The following is a 17,549-nucleotide window of genomic DNA, read 5'->3' as shown; positions in this document are numbered from 1 at the left end:
CCAGCTGCAGCCTCCCAACCTCCCAATGGAGGGAGTTCGTGAGACCCCCAGCCAGGGCTACAGCCCTTCCCTGGCTGGCCAGAAACATGGATCCCCCCACAATGACCCCCAGGAGCTGGCCTCCCTCCTACCCGACACCGCGGTCCTTCAGCCAGGGCTGCAAAACCCACTGGACCCTGACCCTGTCCTGTTAGCAGGGACAGCGCCCCCTTTCAGAACACAAACTCCCTCCCTCGGATCCCCCAAACCCCGATGTGAGCTGGAAGCCCCACTATCCTCCTGATCCAGGACACAGCCCCATGCCTTCTGACCGCAGCTTGGGGCCCTGTGGCCCATGCTGTAAGCCGCTTGCTCCATAGTGGGCCAGGGCCCCCTACAGACAGACCCCTACCCAAGGCTTTAGAAATCCATGGGCCTCTGGCCATGGTCCTCCTCCCCAGTTTAGGACTGCAGACTCTCCCACTGACCTTCACGTGGGCAGCAAACAGCCCCAGGGGTCCCCTGGCTCTGCTGCAGCCCACCAGTCCCTCAAAGGGGCTGGCATTCCCATGCCCCCTGAGCCAGGGGGTAGCGCCGACCTAGACCATGCAGAGCCCCCACCTTGGATGACAGACGTGGCTGAAACCCCACCCCCCCACCGGTCCCCAAGCAGGGCTAGAACCCTCTAGACACAGCCCCACAATCCACCACAACACACAGATACTCAATGTGACCCTTGCTTCCAAATTAAGTAGCAGACCCCCGGGCCCCCCAATCTGGACTGTTACCCACCCCCCTTCCTTCACCTCCAACAGACTCCAACCTCAACTTGGATCCCCAGGCCCCTGCTGGACCCGACCCCCTTTTCTGAACCATAGACACCCGCAGCCCTCTCACCTCAGAGCAGGCCCCCACAGGCCACTCACCCCCAGCCTTAGCACCTCACACCCCCACGCCACCTTCCTCCAGGTCTCTTACGACGTCAGCGGCTTCTGCGAGAGGAACCGGGATGTTCTGTTCTCTGACCTCATTGAGCTGATGCAGACCAGTGAGCAGTGAGTGGTCCCGGGCCTGAGGGCCTCCGGGCAACACCCCATGGGGAGGGGGGAGGCCCAGGGACCACCCCCATCTTCCCCAGAGCTCCCATCACACCATGGACTTTGTGGGGACAGTGACTAGTTCTGATTAAACAGTAGCTGGACTTTGTAGGGGAGGTTTCTGGCCAGGACAGTGCTTCTAGTGACTCATTCTGATCCCGAGGTCCAAGGGGAGAAGCAAGAAAACCCCTCGGAACAGTTCCTGATGGCCCTTCCTGCGTCCCTCTCTGCAAATCCAAGCATCCATGTGGGCGTGGATAGCTGCCATTTTTGCTCAGTGAAAACACATCACACTGTGGATTATTCTGTATTAACATTCTTGACAGCCTACTTTGAAAAAAAATGGGACTTTGTTCTGCAGTCAATTCCCATTCCTACAAGCTGTTCAATTATAAATTTTCTCATAAGCACATTTAAAAAGTAAAAAGTTGTGGGGAGGGGAGAGGGTACAGCTCAGTGGTAGCATGCACATGCTTAGCATGCACAGTGGTCCTGGGTTCCACCCCCAGTACCTCCATTAAATAAAAAATAAATAAACCTAATTACTACCCCACTGCACACACACACAAACAAAGTGTGAAAAAAAAGTAAAGAGTTGAACAGGTGAAATTTTTCAAATATTTTCTTTAATTCCATATACCCGAAGTATCATTTCAACATGCAATCAGTATTTTAAAATTATTAATGAAATGCTTACATTCTTTTTTTCCATACTGCATCCTCTTTAAAATCCAGTGCATTTTAATGAGTGTATTTTAATGCTCACAGCACATCTCCATTCGGACAGGTCATGTGTCAAGGGCCTGGGGAACCATCCGTGACCCATGGCCACCATATCGGAAAGCACAGCCCTAGAGCTGTGTTTCTCAAAGTGGGGTCCCTGGACCAGCAGCAGCAGCATCACCTGGGGTTTTGTTAGAAATTATTGGGCCCCAGTCCAGACCTGTGAATGAGATCTCAAGGGGTGGGGCCCAGTCATCTGTGTTTCAACAAGCTCTCCTGGTGATTTTGGTTCCCACTAAAGGCTAAGAACCAGTTGGACAAGTATGAAGATAAACTAAGTTGGTAAGGGCTGGACAGTGGGGAAGGGCTCATTCATTCTTTCTCTTTTTTTTTTTTTTTTTTTTTTTTGCTTTCTTTTAATTGTGATAAAATACACATTAAAATTCTCCCTTTTTAACTACTTTAAAGTGTACAACTCAGTAGCATTAAGCACGTTCACAATGCTGTACAACAATCACCACGACCTGGTTTCAGCCCTTTTTCATCACCCCAAATGGATACTTCACACCTCTGAAGCAGTCCACTCATTCTGTGTTATGGGGGTCAGGGAAGATCTTGTTGAGGAGATGAGGCAGGGAGTCATCAAGGTACCAATGTTACCAAACTGAACTCAGGCCCACTCAACTGACACATAGCAAAGCCAATCCCCTGCCACTGGGTTTTGGTGAAGGCAAGTACAGCGTTTATTGCAGGTGCTAAGCAAGGAGAACAGACAGCTCGTGCTCAAAAGACCCAGACTCCCCAGTGGCTTTCAGGGAAGAGTTTTTAAAGACAGTGTGAGGGAGAGGGTCACAGGGTGTGTGATCAACTTGTGCACAAGTTTCTGATTGATTGACGGTGAGGTAACAGGGTGATGTTGCAGGAATCTCAGTGATCAACCTTCTGGTTCCAGCTAGTCTGGGGTCCACGTGCTGGTGCAAAGCACACAGTTAACTTGTTCTACCTGGTGGGGGTTTTAGTATCTGCAAAACACCTCAAGGATACGGCTCAGGATATTATCTGTAGCTCTTGAGGAGGAACTAAAGGTCCTTAACTTTGTTTTATGGCTGAACTATTATTATGTCTTTGCCTGACATATCAGTTTCACCAAAGTGTATTTAACCAGTTCCCTGTTGATGGACACTTGTGGACGCTTGGCATGTCCCCAGCTATGCTTATCACAGACAGGGCTGCAGCTAGCATCCTCCTCTGTATTTCTTTGAACCCACATGTGAGCCTGTGCATGAAGGCTCATCCCTTCAAGGGGACCTGCCCATATTGTCCAAGATGCTGCATCACTTAGTTTAAGTTCATTCTATTTTACTTGCTACCCAAGTCATGCAGGGCCATGGAGGAAGAAGTAACAACAGTATATGTAAATCAAGGAACCCAAAGGACAAGACCAACCCTCTGATTCTCAGCATCACACCCCCCAACATTCAGGGAGACCCATACTGTACAGCATGTCCTTTGGGCCCCAAGCACCTAGGCAGCCAACCTCTGAGAGAGGATACCCCAGACCCAGCTACATCTCTGACCCATCCTACCCCCTGCCCAGGGCTTTCCTCCGGATGCTCTTTCCTGAGAAGCTGGATGCAGACAAGAAAGGCCGCCCCAGTACCGCTGGCTCCAAGATCAAGGTGAACATGAGGCGGGGGGACCTGGGTCTGTTTCTCTCATTTTAAAGTCTGTCTCTCCCCAACCCCGGGTCCTCAGCCCCTCTCTCTGGTACCCTCTATCCAGCAGGGGGCTTCCTCCAGCTCTAGGGTGAGGGGGTTTGGACCAGCTTCCTTTTTTTTTTTCTTTTTTACTTTATGTATAGTCATTTTACAATGTTGTGTTAATTTCTGGTGTACAGCATAATAGTTCAGTCATACATGTACATACATAGATTCATTTTCATATTTGGACCAAATTCCTTGATGTCCTCCTAACGCTCGAAATCCAGAAGTGAACTATCATCCTAATTTTTTTTTTTTTTGGCCTTTTAGTCATTTGCCACTTCAAAAACAAGCTGTGGTAAAATATACATAATATAAAATTTACCACCTTATTCAGTTTTAAGTGGCATTAAGTTCAGTGGCATTAAGTACATTCAAATTTGTACAACCATCCGCACCCTCCATCTCCAGAACTTCCTCAACTTCCCAAACAGAAATTTTGTCCCCAAGAAACACTCACTCCCCATCCCCTCCCCCAGCCCCTGGTCCCTACCATCCTACTTTCTGTCTCTAGGAATCTGACTCCTTTAGGGACCTCAGAGGCATGGAATCAGACAGATTTGTCCTTTTGTGACTGGTTTATTTCTCTGAGCATCATGTCTTCAAAGTTCAAGCACATGTCAGAATTGCCTTCCTTTTTAAGGCTGAATCACATTCCATTGTGTGGATGGACCACATTTTGTTCATCCATCATGTTGATGGACCCTTGGGCTGCTTCCACCTTTTGGCTATTGTGAATAGTGCCACTATGAACATGAGTGTCCCATCTTAACAATATTTTAATAACCATCTATTGGGCACTCATCCATGCTGGCAACAAACATGAGACACTTGACGTATGTGGGACAAGGCCCACCTGGCAAATGGGAGGCCAAGGCTCAGAGAGGCGGTCATGGCCCAGATCACACAGCAGAGCCGCAATCCATGCCGGAGTCTCTCCTGCCGCTAAGACCAGCCCTCCCACCTGGGGTGATTTTCTTTCTAGTCTCCCCTGAGGGACTAAAATGCTCAACCCAAGGCTGGCCTCTCAGGCATACACACTTGACTCTCTATTTCCAAAGTCCGTGTGCCCCAGAGGACAGACAGAAATGCTCCTGGCTATGTGCACTCCTGTGTGCTCAGTTACTCCATCAACAAACGTTTGCTGAGCATTTACTATCTGCTCACTGCAGACCTGTGAGCTCCTGGTCTGGGGCTTGAGGGCCAGGCAGAAGCACAGCATCAACGCCATGTGTCTGTTATGTGCCAGCAGAGTCACATGTAGACCAGGACCACCTAAGCCAGTGGTCTAGCCGGTGCCGCCCCACCCCCACCCACCCAGTGTGTCTCTGTCTCTTGGGTCTGTATTCAGGGTGGGAGGAGGGCAGGGCCAGAGGGTCCCATCTGTGACCCCCAACCCCTGCCTTTTTCTGCCCTTCAGAAACAAGCTAATGATCTGGTGTCCACGCTTAAGAGGTGCACGCCCCACTACATCCGATGCATCAAACCCAACGAGACCAAGAGGCCCCGTGACTGGGAGGAGAGCAGGTGACCCCTCAACCCGGTCTCGCTACCCATGGGGCCAGTCCACACCATCCATCCTCCAGACTGACCCTCCCTCTGCAACCCTCCCAGGGCCATGTGACCCATGGAAAGGCTCACACAGGCTGACCCCACGACCAGTGTGAAGCCCCTCAGGGCCCCAGGGCTACACCTAGCACTGACCAAGACCTCCAGGGAGGACCCCAGACTCACTGTAGGATGCCCCAGGGACTATCACAGTCCCCCTCATTCCCCAGACCCCAGGAAACACCCATAGAAGCGACCCTGGAACTGACCATGGAACAAACACAGATGCCTCCCCCGAACCCAGGCCCCCACCACACAGAACTAACTCCCAAGTGGACTCCTGAGACCAGGACTGAACCCCCCTCCTTAGATCCCAGAACTTACCCCTAAACTGCTCCCAGCATGAATCCAGACCCCGCCCCCTAACTCTTGGGACCGGTGAGCCGCCCCCCACCGTGGGACTCAGGCTGCCCTCCCTCCAGGGTCAAGCACCAGGTGGAGTACCTGGGCCTGAAAGAGAACATCAGGGTGCGCCGGGCCGGCTTCGCCTACCGCCGCCAGTTCTCCAAGTTCCTGCAGAGGTGAGGCGCCCCCGCCGCACACCCCCCCACCCCAGCCACCCACCACCCCGGGAGCCGCGCAAACCCTCCCTCACCCTCCGCCTCCAGGTACGCCATTCTGACCCCGGAGACGTGGCCGCACTGGCGTGGGGACGAGCGCCAGGGGGTCCAGCACTTGCTGCGGGCGGTCAACATGGAGCCAGACCAGTACCAGATGGGGAGCACCAAGGTCTTCATCAAGAACCCTGAGTCGGTAAGTGTGTGGCAGAGAGAGACAGACACCCGCTGCATTCCCCTGCATGGTCCTGCCTTTCAGCCCCCTGTGCAATCATGGGCACATTTCCTCGCCCCTCCAAGCCTCAGTCTTCCCATCTGGAAAGTGGGGAGAGTCATGGCCACCCTGCAGGATCGAAGGGTGGATTAGACAAAACAGGAAGTCCGCAGCACAGTGCCTGGCGTGTAGTAGGTGCTCCAAAAAAACTAAATTAGAGGGGAGAGTAATAGCTCAGTAGTAGAGTGCATAGTTAGCATGCACAAGGTCCTGGGTTCAATCCCCAGTGCCACCATTAAAAAAAAAAAGAAACAAAGAAAAGAAAAAATAACTAAATTAGCTGGGCGGTCCTTGGTGGCCAGCAAGCAGGTGGAGAACCACCTGGCCACCTGCAGTGATGCCCAATGTCTTTTTGTTCCTTCCTGTCTTCTTTCTTTCCTCCATCCCTTTCATCTTTTTACCGTCTTCATTTCGTCCTTCGCCTTCCTCCTATCCTGTTTTCTCTCTCCCCTTTTCTTCTTTCAACCCTTCATTCATGAACACACTCAGTCCCTGAGCCCAAGACTCAGGTCAAAGTGGCAGTTTTCTTATTCCAAGACCTGCCTGGGGCCCTACATCAAAGACAAATCTCATTACACATCTTCCCAACACAGGGATAATCTCTCCGGCACTGTCATCAGCTCTCAGCCTTGTATCAAAAGGCTGGAGGTACCACCAACTTCATGCTGCCTCTGTGTTTAGAGGGAAAAGCAAACAAACAAAGAAACAATGACAAACAGGCTCTGGGGATCTAGCGTACAGCGGTGATTACAGTTAACAATACTGGGTTACGTACCTAACAGGTGCCAAGAGAGTAGATCTTCAGTGTTCGCAGCACGAGAAAGAAATGGTAATTATGTGATGGGATAGAGGGGTTAGCTAACCTACGGTGGTAATCATTTTGCAACATATATGTGGCAAAGTATAAGTGTATCCTGTACACTTGAAAGTTACACAATATAATATGTCAGTGATGTCAATAAAGCTGGGAGGTGGGGGACTTTTTTTAAAAGTAACAATGACAATAACAAAAAAAATAATAGTAAGGCAAGGAAATCCCCCCGCGGGACTGTCTGGCCACCTGCCTCTCTATGAGGACTGGAAAACAGACAGGACGTGGCCATTTCCACTAGCTGTGCTGCTTCAAGGGGATCTTAGGTTCCCCAGCCAGGACCAAGCTGGAGCACCGGGGAAAGGTGTGCTGGGGATGTGGGCCAGGCCCAGCCAGGTTCCCCACCACCTGCATAATCACAGCACCTGCTCTACAGCACCCCAGGGACTTTATGAAGACAACCAGGAGATTGTCACGATTCCCTTGATGTTACTGTAACTTACAGGTAATCGTCCTCTCGCCAAACAAACACGTAACACAGGTGGGTAGAGACTAGCAATTTCATAGCTATAGAAATAGTCTCTGTCTTGGGAGATCTGGATACTTCATCCCTCGAACTCACCTGCGTCTTTCTCCCAGAACTTTTCCCTACAGATGTGCTTTGCTCCAAGAAATCGAGACAGACTAGAATTGCCTTCAAAGTAGATACTGTTAGTGACAGAAACTCAGCACAAACCGAAATTGTCCCTGGCAAAAACTGCCCTGGAACAATTTAAGTGGCAACAGATTAAGAAAGAAAGGAGAAAGGGAGGGGAAGATGAAAATAAAAAAAGGAGAATGGGAGAGAGGGAGAGAAAGAAAGGGAATCCATCTTGCTGGTTACAGATTACAATATCTGACTCTGAAAGAAAGAGATAAAAGTTGACGTTAAAGAGAGGGGAAGGTATAGCTCAGTGGTAGAGTGCATGCTTAGCATGCACGAGGCCCTTAGCATGTATGAGGTCCTGGGTTCAATCCCCAGTATGTCCATTTAAAATAAATAAACCTAATTACCTCCCCCTGCAAAACAACAACAACAAATTTTTAAGTTGATGCTGAAAAAAAAAAAGACCAAAAAAAGCTATCAATGGCTAAGACTATCGAAGATAAAAGCAAATTTTGACCAAAATGGGAGTCTGCACATTTTGGGGTAGGGAAGGTGGGCGAGCTGGCAGTAATGAAATTCACAATGGTAAAAGCTTGGTGGGAAATTTTTGTAAGTGGGGGGAAAAAAAAAAAAGACTGAAAACTTGCACAGGAAAAAAAAAAGAATGCTGAGAATAGTTTTAGCAAAATGAATACAGGAAAAACATGGAGACAGTTTAACTGTGCACTATCAAAAATGAATCAAAAGAATGAAACCACCCTAAGGAGTTGGAGCCTCTCTCCATGAAAAATGCACTTATGTTAGCTGTGGATTGTGTTCCTTGTGGACTCAAAATACCTTGACGGTTTTACACACCAATTGGCCTTCACTGCCCACTGTCCCAGGTGTGTTAGATTCCCAGGGCTGCTGTGACAAAGTACCACAAGGTGGACGGCTTAACCCAACAGAAATTTATCTTCTCACATTTCTGGAGGCTGGAAATCCAAAGGTGTCAGCAGAGCTGTGCTCCCTCTGAAGATTCCAGGGAAGAATTCTTTGCCTCTCCCTAATTTCTGGTGGTTGCCAGCCATCCTTGGTGTTGCTTAGTGTAGAGATGTTACCACCTCTACACCCTTGGTGGATAGTCTCTGCCTTGTCATCACATGGCTTTCTCCTCTGTGTGTCTAGATCCAACTTTCCCTCTTCTTATCAGGACATCAGTCATATTGGATTTAGGGCTCACCCTACTCCGGTATAACCTCATGGACACCAGATCACATCTGCAAAGACTCTCTTTCCAGATAAGGTCACATTCCCAGGTTCCTGCTGTGTGGACATGACTTTTGAAAGAACAGTATTCAACCCAGCATACCAGGCCAGTCTCAAGATTTGGGGCAGGTGTCATCCACCGTGAGCACACCCAGCACCTGCCCTCTGAAGCAGGAGATGCATTTAAAACTCTGGAGACAGGAAGATTCACCTCCCAAATGGAAAAGAAATCCTTTTTACTGGGCAGAAGAAATAACAAGGTTGGCGGACACCTGCCTTGGTGGACTGGCTCACCCCCAGTTCTGCACGGCTGCTCTCCCTTGATCCACACCCGCTGTACCCTCAGCAAACCACATCAAGCACTTCCGTGCCCTCCAGACACCCTATTAGGCATTACTGGAACATACTCTGCACACAGACCCACCAACCCACAGAGTCTGAGAAACGGTCTGAGAAACAAAAGAATATGTAAATACCACTCAGTTCCCTGAAACCTGTGAACACTGCAATGTTGTTTTTTCTTCCTGGTGAGAAGACTCCCTACTTTTTATGAACAGTTATAAACACTGACAACTTTAAAAATCCTCCAACATATATATTTTTTAAAGTATGTTTGTACCAAGTGTCTGCAGGATTCCTCTAGTCCTTGCAAGGAAGCCTGGGGTTTCTGGGAGAAATCAGTCACCTCGGTGGGCAAAGCGGCAGCCAAGCTTTCAGCAGTGATGTGATATCTGGGTATTTGAGAAATCCCTCTGGGAGAAGTACTAATTATTTTTCTAAATAGAACCTGATTTTATTTGCAATAATTTTCCCATCTTCACTGATTGACAATGCTGTCCCTTTCATCACTAAACTTCTGCTTGAATTATGCTGTTTCCCTGCCATCTACCCTGGTCCAGCTGGTCGTTCTATTTTTTGACCATCACTCTATTGATTTTATTACAGTAGATTTGTAATATCTTCATACACCAATGAGTTCCTTTCCCTGATGTCATCACTTGTTATTATTCCAAATGACTTGCTCTAATATAGTTTATTCTCTAAGTCCCCTGTGGGTGGAGACTCTTAAATCTCAAAAGCCTTTACTCTGCTTTCTGCAAAAGCTTCCCTCCCTGAGCTGCCATGTATGGTTGTGCAGGTTGTGGACTGCACAACTGCACGATAGCTGGTCACATCACAGTCCTATACAAGAGATTTTCATATTACAGTCCCATGTTGGTTTTCCAAAAGGCACATTGGTTCCCATTTCTAACATCTGAAACTGAAGGGTACCCCACATGGATGGTAATGGCATTGCTTAATCAGTGGGAGAAACTGTGATGTTATACCATTTCTGACAAGACAACACAGCTAGTAAGTGGCAGAGTTGGGATCTGAACCCAGCAGGACAAACCCACAGTTATAATTTAATCCAGAAGCTTGTGCCCTGTATGGGGAGGGACCCCTGGGTCGAGTCATTTGGAGGAAGAAAAAGAAATTTTGACCATCGTGTAAGAGCACGTGTGCAGGCATCTGTCAGCAAGAGCACATGGGAGGGGTGGGCTCCGGAAAGACTGGAGACTGTGGCCCCTGGGGAAACACCTGGACCCACTGCCCCTCCTTCTCGCCCAGCTCTTCCTTCTGGAGGAGATGCGAGAGCGCAAGTTTGACGGCTTTGCCCGCACCATCCAGAAGGCCTGGCGGCGCCACGTGGCGGTCCGGAAGTACCAGGAGATGCGGGAGGAAGGTGAGAGGCTGCAGGTGGGAGGCTCGGGGTGAGGGTGGGTGGGCCTGGAGGAACCAGGCCATGACCTCTGGCCAACCCTCCCCACCACTGCCCTGTGTCCCCACAGCTTCCAACATCCTGCTGAACAAGAAGGAGCGGAGACGGAACAGCATCAATAGGAATTTCGTTGGCGACTACCTGGGGCTGGAGGAGCGGCCAGAGCTGCGTCAGTTCCTGGGCAAGAGGGAGCGCGTGGACTTTGCTGACTCGGTCAACAAGTACGACCGCCGCTTCAAGGTGAGGCGCTAGCAGGTGGCCACATCCGGGACCCTGGCCCCAGCCTGACACCCCCACCAGAGGTACACCCTCACCTGGCCCAGACACACCTGCCTATGGGTATACTCTCAACTAATGTAGATACAGCTGTCCATCACATAGGTCCTTACGTAGCCCAGATACACCTGTCCATCAGATACAGCATCACCTGGCTAGACACCTCTGTCCACAATTACATACTCAGCTTGTTCAGGAGCTCTGACCTCAGGGCCACCCTTATTTATCTGAGACACACCTATCCATTAAGGACATCCTCACCAAGTCTAGATAGACCTGTCCATTAGACACATAGTCAGCTGGCTCAGATACACCTGTGCACAGGTACACTCTCACCTGGCCTGAGTCCAGCAGGTATACCTTCGCCTATCCTGTATCTGTTCACTGCCCAAACACCCCCTTCTAGCCAGTATACCCTCATTTAACCTCCTGTTTCTTATATCAAGTAACCACTCATCTACCTTCACATGAAGGGACCCTCACCTGACCTGTCCTTCACCTGGCCTGCCAGCATCACCCCTCTGCCTGGGGTTGCTCTCCTGCAGACAGGCTGCCTATGCCCAGGGCTCCTGCCACCAGCCTCTCTGGTCTTGCATCCTCATAGCCCATCAAGAGGGACTTGATCCTGACGCCCAAGTGTGTGTATGTGATCGGGCGGGAGAAGGTGAAGAAGGGACCCGAGAAGGGCCAGGTGCGTGAGGTCCTGAAGAAGAAGCTGGAGATCCAGGCCCTGCGGGGAGTTTCCCTCAGGTGAGGGCCTCACTTGCCCCGCAGTCACCCCTCGGCAGCCCCCTTCATCCTCAGCTGCCCTCCTGTTCCCCCACCTATAACCCTGAACGTCCTACCTGCTGGTACGCCTGTAACCTTCTCTTGGCCCTAAGTGCCGCTTTCACCTGCCCCTGCACTCCTGATCCCTATTTGCCAACAGCACCTGTCCCCTCACCTGGCCCTTCTCTATTACCACCTTCCCCAGCTCCTTGCCATCTCTCCCGTTTTCCCCCACCTGTCACCCTTCACTTGCCCCTTACCTGACCCTCCCCTGTGGCATCTCACATGTCAGCCTTTCCGCCAGCCTCACCTGTCCCTCTCACCCACCTTTCCTCCGCCCCTCTCCCAGCACGCGGCAGGACGACTTCTTCATCCTCCAAGAAGACGCGGCCGATAGCTTCCTAGAAAGTGTCTTCAAGACCGAGTTCGTCAGCCTCCTGTGCAAGCGCTTTGAGGAGGTGGTGCGGAGGCCCCTGCCCCTCACCTTCAGCGACACGTAAGACCCCCAGCTCTCTTCCCATCCTCGGGCTGGGCATGGCACAGCACACCCTCTCCCACCTCACGGACCAGACGAAATACGCCTGTGCCCCGCCCCCTCCCATCCCTGCTCGGCAAGGATGGGATCCAGAGGTGACCCCCGATTGGGGGAGTGGGGACCCCCTCAGCCTCCTCCTCTCCTCACAGACTACAGTTCCGGGTGAAGAAGGAGGGCTGGGGCGGAGGTAGCACGCGCAGCGTCACTTTCTCCCGTGGCTCCGGCGACGCAGCGGTGCTCAAGGCTAGTGGCCGGGCCCTCGTGGTCAGCGTAGGTGATGGACTGCCCAAAAGCTCCAGTGAGTCTGCGCAGAACCGGGGGGGCAGAGCCAAACAGGCGGTGGGGAAAAGGCGGGCCCCGTAGAGGGCGGGGCCAGCGGTGGGGGCCAATCAAGGTTGTGGGGGCGGAGCCAGTGAGGCTGGCCTAGAGAGGGTGAGGGCCATGGAGGGGTGAATCTAGAGAGACAAAGTGCGGACGCACGATGAAGAGGGCTGGGCTAGCGAGGTGACCAATGAGGGGGCGAGAAATATCGAGGGGGTGGCCAGGGAGCCAACCTGTGAGCCTGTTAATGAATAGGGAGAGCTCTGGAGTGGGTGGGCCTAGGGAGCCACTGAGAGGTGGGTCCTGGGGGGGCGGGGCCAATCACTGGGCGGAACCAGTGTTCCAGTAACTAAGCGGGCGGTCTTGATGGGAGAGCCAGTGAGCCTGGGGGCGGCACCCGTGGTGGAGCCGCAGAGTGGACTGGACTTGTGAGCGGGGCGAAGAACCTAGTCTGGTCACCACTCAAATCCCTATATCCTTTCCCCCTTCCCTTTCAGAGCCTACACGGAAGGGAATGGCCCAGGGAAAACCTCGAAGGTCGACCCCTACGCGGGCAGCTCCCGGGCCTCCCCGAGGTGAAGAGACTCTCCCCACTAAATGTCTTCCTTGCCTCTTGTGGACTCCAAGGCCTAAGCCAGATCCTGTCATCGAGATCTAATAAGCAGAGCTGACCACTCTCTTATGTCCAGAATTCTCCATAGCTCCCCTTCTGCCACAGAATAAAGGCTAAGTTTAGTTGGTATTCAAAGCCCTCCAGAATCTGACCCCAGCTAACCACTGACCTCTTCTCTCCTCCCATCTTCCACTCCTGTCATGCAAGCTACATCTTCCTTTGCCAACTTAGCAAATCTGTTTTTATCTCCAGGGCTTTGCTTGGGCTGTTTGCTCTGCCTATCTCCCAAATTTCTACTCCACTTGAGCTCCTATTCATCCTCCAAGACCCACTCACAAAAGCCCACCTACGGAAGAGGGTGGGGGAAAATCTTACCCCTGCAGAGCTTCCCTCTAGGCCTCCTAACCCCGGGGTCTCTCCCTCCAGGCCAGTGCTTGCCATCCTGGGTTGAGAGTAGCTGCCTCTCAGACAGGGAACTTGGAGCCAAGTCTTCCCCAAATCCTCCTAACATCACCCTGACAAATGCCCCTATTCTTGCTCTCATCGCAGGCCTGGACCGCAACGGGGTGCCTCCCTCTGCCAGAGGGGGCCACCTGCCTCTAGAGATCACATCTGGAGGGGGCTCCCAGCGGCCACCACGGGGCCCTCCATCCTCAGCCCTGGGGGCCAGCAGACGCCCACGGGCACGGCCCCCCTCGGAGCACAACACAGAATTCCTCAATGTGCCTGACCAGGGCGTGGCTGGGTAGGTGGTGTGAGAGGACAGCCCCAGGAGCTGGGGGAGTGTCTGGGGCTGTGACGAGTGCCCCCTTGTGCCCACAGCATGCAGAGGAAGCGCAGCGTGGGGCAGCGACCTGTTCCCGGCGTGGGCCGACCCAAGCCCCAGCCACGGACACATGGCCCGAGGTGCCGGGCACTGTACCAGTACGTGGGGCAAGATGTGGACGAGCTGAGCTTCAACGTGAATGAGGTCATCGAGATCCTCATGGAAGGTATGTGTGCCAGGGCAGAAATGGGAAGAGTCAGAACCCTGACACAGCCAGGGAGCCCTCCATTACCACACGCCCTTCCCAAGAAGAGGGGTGACCGGCTAGCTCCCAGCCACTGCCAGAGATATCCTCTTCTGGGCCAGTAGCTGCACAGGCAAAAGGCCTTGGGTCTGGAGGTCACCTCCTAAGCCGCTCTGGGAGCCGGGCCTCACTGCCTCACCCAGTACCCCAGCCTCCTTTTTCTCATCTGTCAAGCACAGGACTGAGAGCAGAACATACCTTGTGAGTAGGAAGTGGGCCGTGTCTGGATGGCCCAGTTTACTTCCTGTCTTAGCCCCTGGGTGGCCCGGAGAGGGGCCTGGGACTCAACAGTGCCCTCTGCAGGTGGGCGGGGGAGCCCCGTAGGGGTCATTCCTGGGCCCACCACAGGCATTATGGGAAGGGACCTCTAGGAAGAGATGGATGAGGGAGGAGCATCAGTGAATAGTCTAGAAAATGACAGAGAGTGAGCCAGGAGCAATGCAAACCCACATGTTGCTCCCTCCCTTCCTGCCATCTCTCTTCAGCCTCTGCTTTAGGCCAGGCCAGTGGAGACACAGAGCCAGCATGAAAGCTTTCTCCAGGGCAGGCTGGGTGCTGTCTCACTCTGTTTTCTCTCCCGCAGATTCCTCGGGCTGGTGGAAAGGCCGGCTGCACGGCCAGGAGGGCCTCTTCCCAGGAAACTATGTGGAGAAGATCTGAGCTGGATGGGGCTCAGATCTGCCTGCCCTCCCGCTATCTGCCAGGCCCTGCAATGGGGTCTCGCTTGCCTTGGCTATGCTGGCCAGAGGTCCAGTCCTGGGGCCTCCAGCGCAGCCTAGCCCACACCCTGGGTCTAGGGGTCACCACTGTAGCCACCCCCAGGGCCCTGGCCACCCAATCCTCTGTCATACCCATCTCCTCCTGTGCCAAACAGGGCTAAGAGCAGAACCTACCTCCCAGCTGCCTTGTGAACACAAAATGAGTTGTGTCCAGTAGGCAAATTACCGGGCACAGTCAGGGGGACCTTGACAAGTGTGACTTCCCTCCTTCTCTCATCACGGAGGCAATAAATATTTGCCGGGTGAAAACATGAATTAACTGAGTGCCAACAAGGACTACCTCCTCACAGCCCTGTGAGGTAGGAGCCATGAATGTCCCATTTTACAGATGAAAAAATGGACCCGGAGAGCTTTAGTCACTCACCTGAGATTCTACAGAGCCAAGCCTTAAGCTCATTTATCCTCCTGTCCCTCACAAAGCTTGAGTTTGTCTCACCTGCCAGGTTCCAGAAGCTGCATGCCAGCTTTCCTGCAGAAAATGTTCCAGTGGGTCCCATCAGCTTTGAATCTATACCCCCAAAACCCATCTGGGAACCAACTGGACCCCATGGAAGGAGGCAGGTCCCACATGGCCTCCCACAATCCATTTGGGCCACCCCTGGACCCTGTCCCTCACCCTCTGTTTGTATGGAGCCAGATTGGTGGGGTCAGAGAAGGGACAGGGGCTGGACCAGGGGAGGGGGAGGCAGAGAGATTGTGGGGTTTTCTGGAGGAGCCAAGAAGGATGCAAAGGGTCAGTCCCACCAGATCTTGATGGCAAATACCACCCACTGTGATGGGAGGACTTCAGGCAGGGGACTGGAGGATGGGAGATGCTGTATCAAAGAAAGACTGGTCTGCAGAATCTTCTGCAGGATCTACACCTTGTCTCTTCTGCACCTACTTTGGGAAGCTGAGTGTGGCTGGAAAAAAAATAAAATCCCGATTTTGCAACTGGGTCTCAGCAGCCTTTTAATTAGCCAGTCATTCTACAAAAGCATTTAACCAGTCCCTTGAATGTCCTTGGTTCCCTCCATCTCTGATTTTTGTCCCTCCACTGCCCAACCACCACTGAGCATTGCTCTCTGCAAGACTTAAGGTTCGAGGACAGACTGGGCAAGGACTGTGGGAGCCACAACCTCATCAGCTGGGCATTTCCTGGTGCTACAGGGGGATGAGGGCCTCTGTTTCCCTTCTCTACCCTAGAACTCACCATGCAGGCTGCCCCCCACTCCTGGTACTTTGGGGTACAGCTCTGTGGCCCCACCGGCATGGCTGCACCCTATTTGCAAGAAATAGGGCCTTCCCGGCAGGACAAATGGCTGAGGTTCGGGCGGGGCACTGGGGATGAAGAAGGGAGTGGGTTTGACATATTCTAACAGCATCTTCAGACTGCAAACCTCAGTCACCTTGGCCCCACCCACTAGGCAACATCCTGTTGACTCTTTTACAAAATTTCTTAAGTCCAGGCCCTCCTCTCCCTTTCTCAGTTCCCTGTCCTTTCTGAGACCTCACCCCACCCTTCCCCAGGTTGCACCAGCCTCCCCTGTGCGCGCACACACACACACACACACATGCGCGCGCGCCTCCACCTTGCATCAAAATGATATGGTTTTTTTAATTAATGAGTTCTTAACCATATTAATGATAATCAAAAGAGAACAGTTTTTCAATTCCAGCAGCCCTTAAGTGTGAAAAATCTGCCTTCCCCTCACTCAACAATTCCTGTCCCCCTCCCCAGTATGTTAATGTCTCCTTCTAACGGTAAACTTTGCATATAAAAGCAGGCTGGTACACAGATAGAAATACATTGCATATAAAGTCTATCCTTGCTGAGAACTCAACACCTCTTGAATGGTTAAATAATCTTTTATAGAGATCTGAGGTCAAAGATCCACTTTACAGTCCCCACAATAATCCGCCCTCCAAACAAACACCGGTGATCAGATGGTGTACCTCCTCCTGCCAAAAATTCAGTGGCTAGAATAGAAACCACGCTCCTCTCTTTCCACGGTTCCCAAGGCTCCTGCATAAGCTTCCTTGCACCATGTTCACTTTCTGACCTCCACACCCTGCCTCCACTCTGCTCCAGTAATGTGCTGATCATCTCACTGTTTCTTGAAAAAGACAAGCTGTCCCTCTCCAACTCAGGCCACTTGCACCAGCTATCCACTCTTCCCAGAGCACTCTGGCCCCTTGAACTTCCATTGGCTCACTCCTTCCTGACCATCAGACCACAGCTCAGAAGTCACTCACAGACTCACAGAGAAACTTCCCTGACCAATCACCACCACATCCTTCTGTTTGTCTGTTTGTTTTCCTTTGTAACACTTAATATAACATAAGATCGTTTTCTGCATTTGTCGATTCACTGTTCGCTTCCCCATTTTAAAACTGAGCGGCTCCTCAGGGAGTGGATGTCTGTCCTGTTCATCGCGAGGTCCCCAGCGCCTAGCACACAGTAAGCATTCAAGGATCGTAGGCAGAATAGGTGACTCATTGCATGCTGGTACACCCAGTGTTCTCCATCCATCCTCCTGGAAACACACACACACACCTTTCCATCCTGTTCTGTTTGTCCAGAGGACGGACAGGTAGCTTGCTTCCTGCCCTTGGCTATCTCAACTGACCCATTCCAATTTCAGAACTAATCGCATTGGAAATTTTGACAATTCCCAATTTCGCTTCAAAGAGGCGGCTCACTCAGTAAGGCCTCTTTAAAAAACAAAACTGTTACCCCCTT

The 17,549-nt window shown here is 52.0% G+C and overlaps 1 protein-coding gene and 1 long non-coding RNA gene across 4 annotated transcripts in view; one reads left to right on the top strand and one right to left on the bottom strand.

Moving 5' to 3' along the window:
* MYO1F (myosin IF) overlaps nt 1-15,760 on the top strand; it is a 31,078-nt gene extending 15,318 nt beyond the window's left edge. For all 3 annotated transcript variants that reach the window (XM_031437149.2, XM_064479849.1, XM_064479850.1), the window contains 14 exons: nt 949-1,034; nt 3,397-3,478; nt 4,980-5,086; nt 5,590-5,688; nt 5,776-5,920; nt 10,315-10,429; nt 10,536-10,705; nt 11,346-11,491; nt 11,859-12,005; nt 12,194-12,342; nt 12,863-12,940; nt 13,528-13,723; nt 13,801-13,970; nt 14,632-15,760. In XM_031437149.2, coding sequence (XP_031293009.1) covers nt 949-1,034; nt 3,397-3,478; nt 4,980-5,086; nt 5,590-5,688; nt 5,776-5,920; nt 10,315-10,429; nt 10,536-10,705; nt 11,346-11,491; nt 11,859-12,005; nt 12,194-12,342; nt 12,863-12,940; nt 13,528-13,723; nt 13,801-13,970; nt 14,632-14,708 — 1,767 coding nt within the window. In that variant the 3' untranslated portion in view covers nt 14,709-15,760. The remainder of the gene's footprint in view (nt 1-948; nt 1,035-3,396; nt 3,479-4,979; nt 5,087-5,589; nt 5,689-5,775; nt 5,921-10,314; nt 10,430-10,535; nt 10,706-11,345; nt 11,492-11,858; nt 12,006-12,193; nt 12,343-12,862; nt 12,941-13,527; nt 13,724-13,800; nt 13,971-14,631) is intronic.
* LOC116148401 (uncharacterized) overlaps nt 1-17,549 on the bottom strand; it is a 70,469-nt gene that overhangs the window by 47,813 nt on the left and 5,107 nt on the right. The window lies entirely within an intron of this gene.

The sequence above is a fragment of the Camelus dromedarius genome, chromosome 27 (genome assembly GCF_036321535.1).
Source record: "Camelus dromedarius isolate mCamDro1 chromosome 27, mCamDro1.pat, whole genome shotgun sequence".
In the NCBI taxonomy this organism is placed as follows: Eukaryota; Metazoa; Chordata; class Mammalia; order Artiodactyla; family Camelidae; genus Camelus; species Camelus dromedarius.
This window is presented reverse-complemented; position numbering and strand designations above follow the sequence as displayed.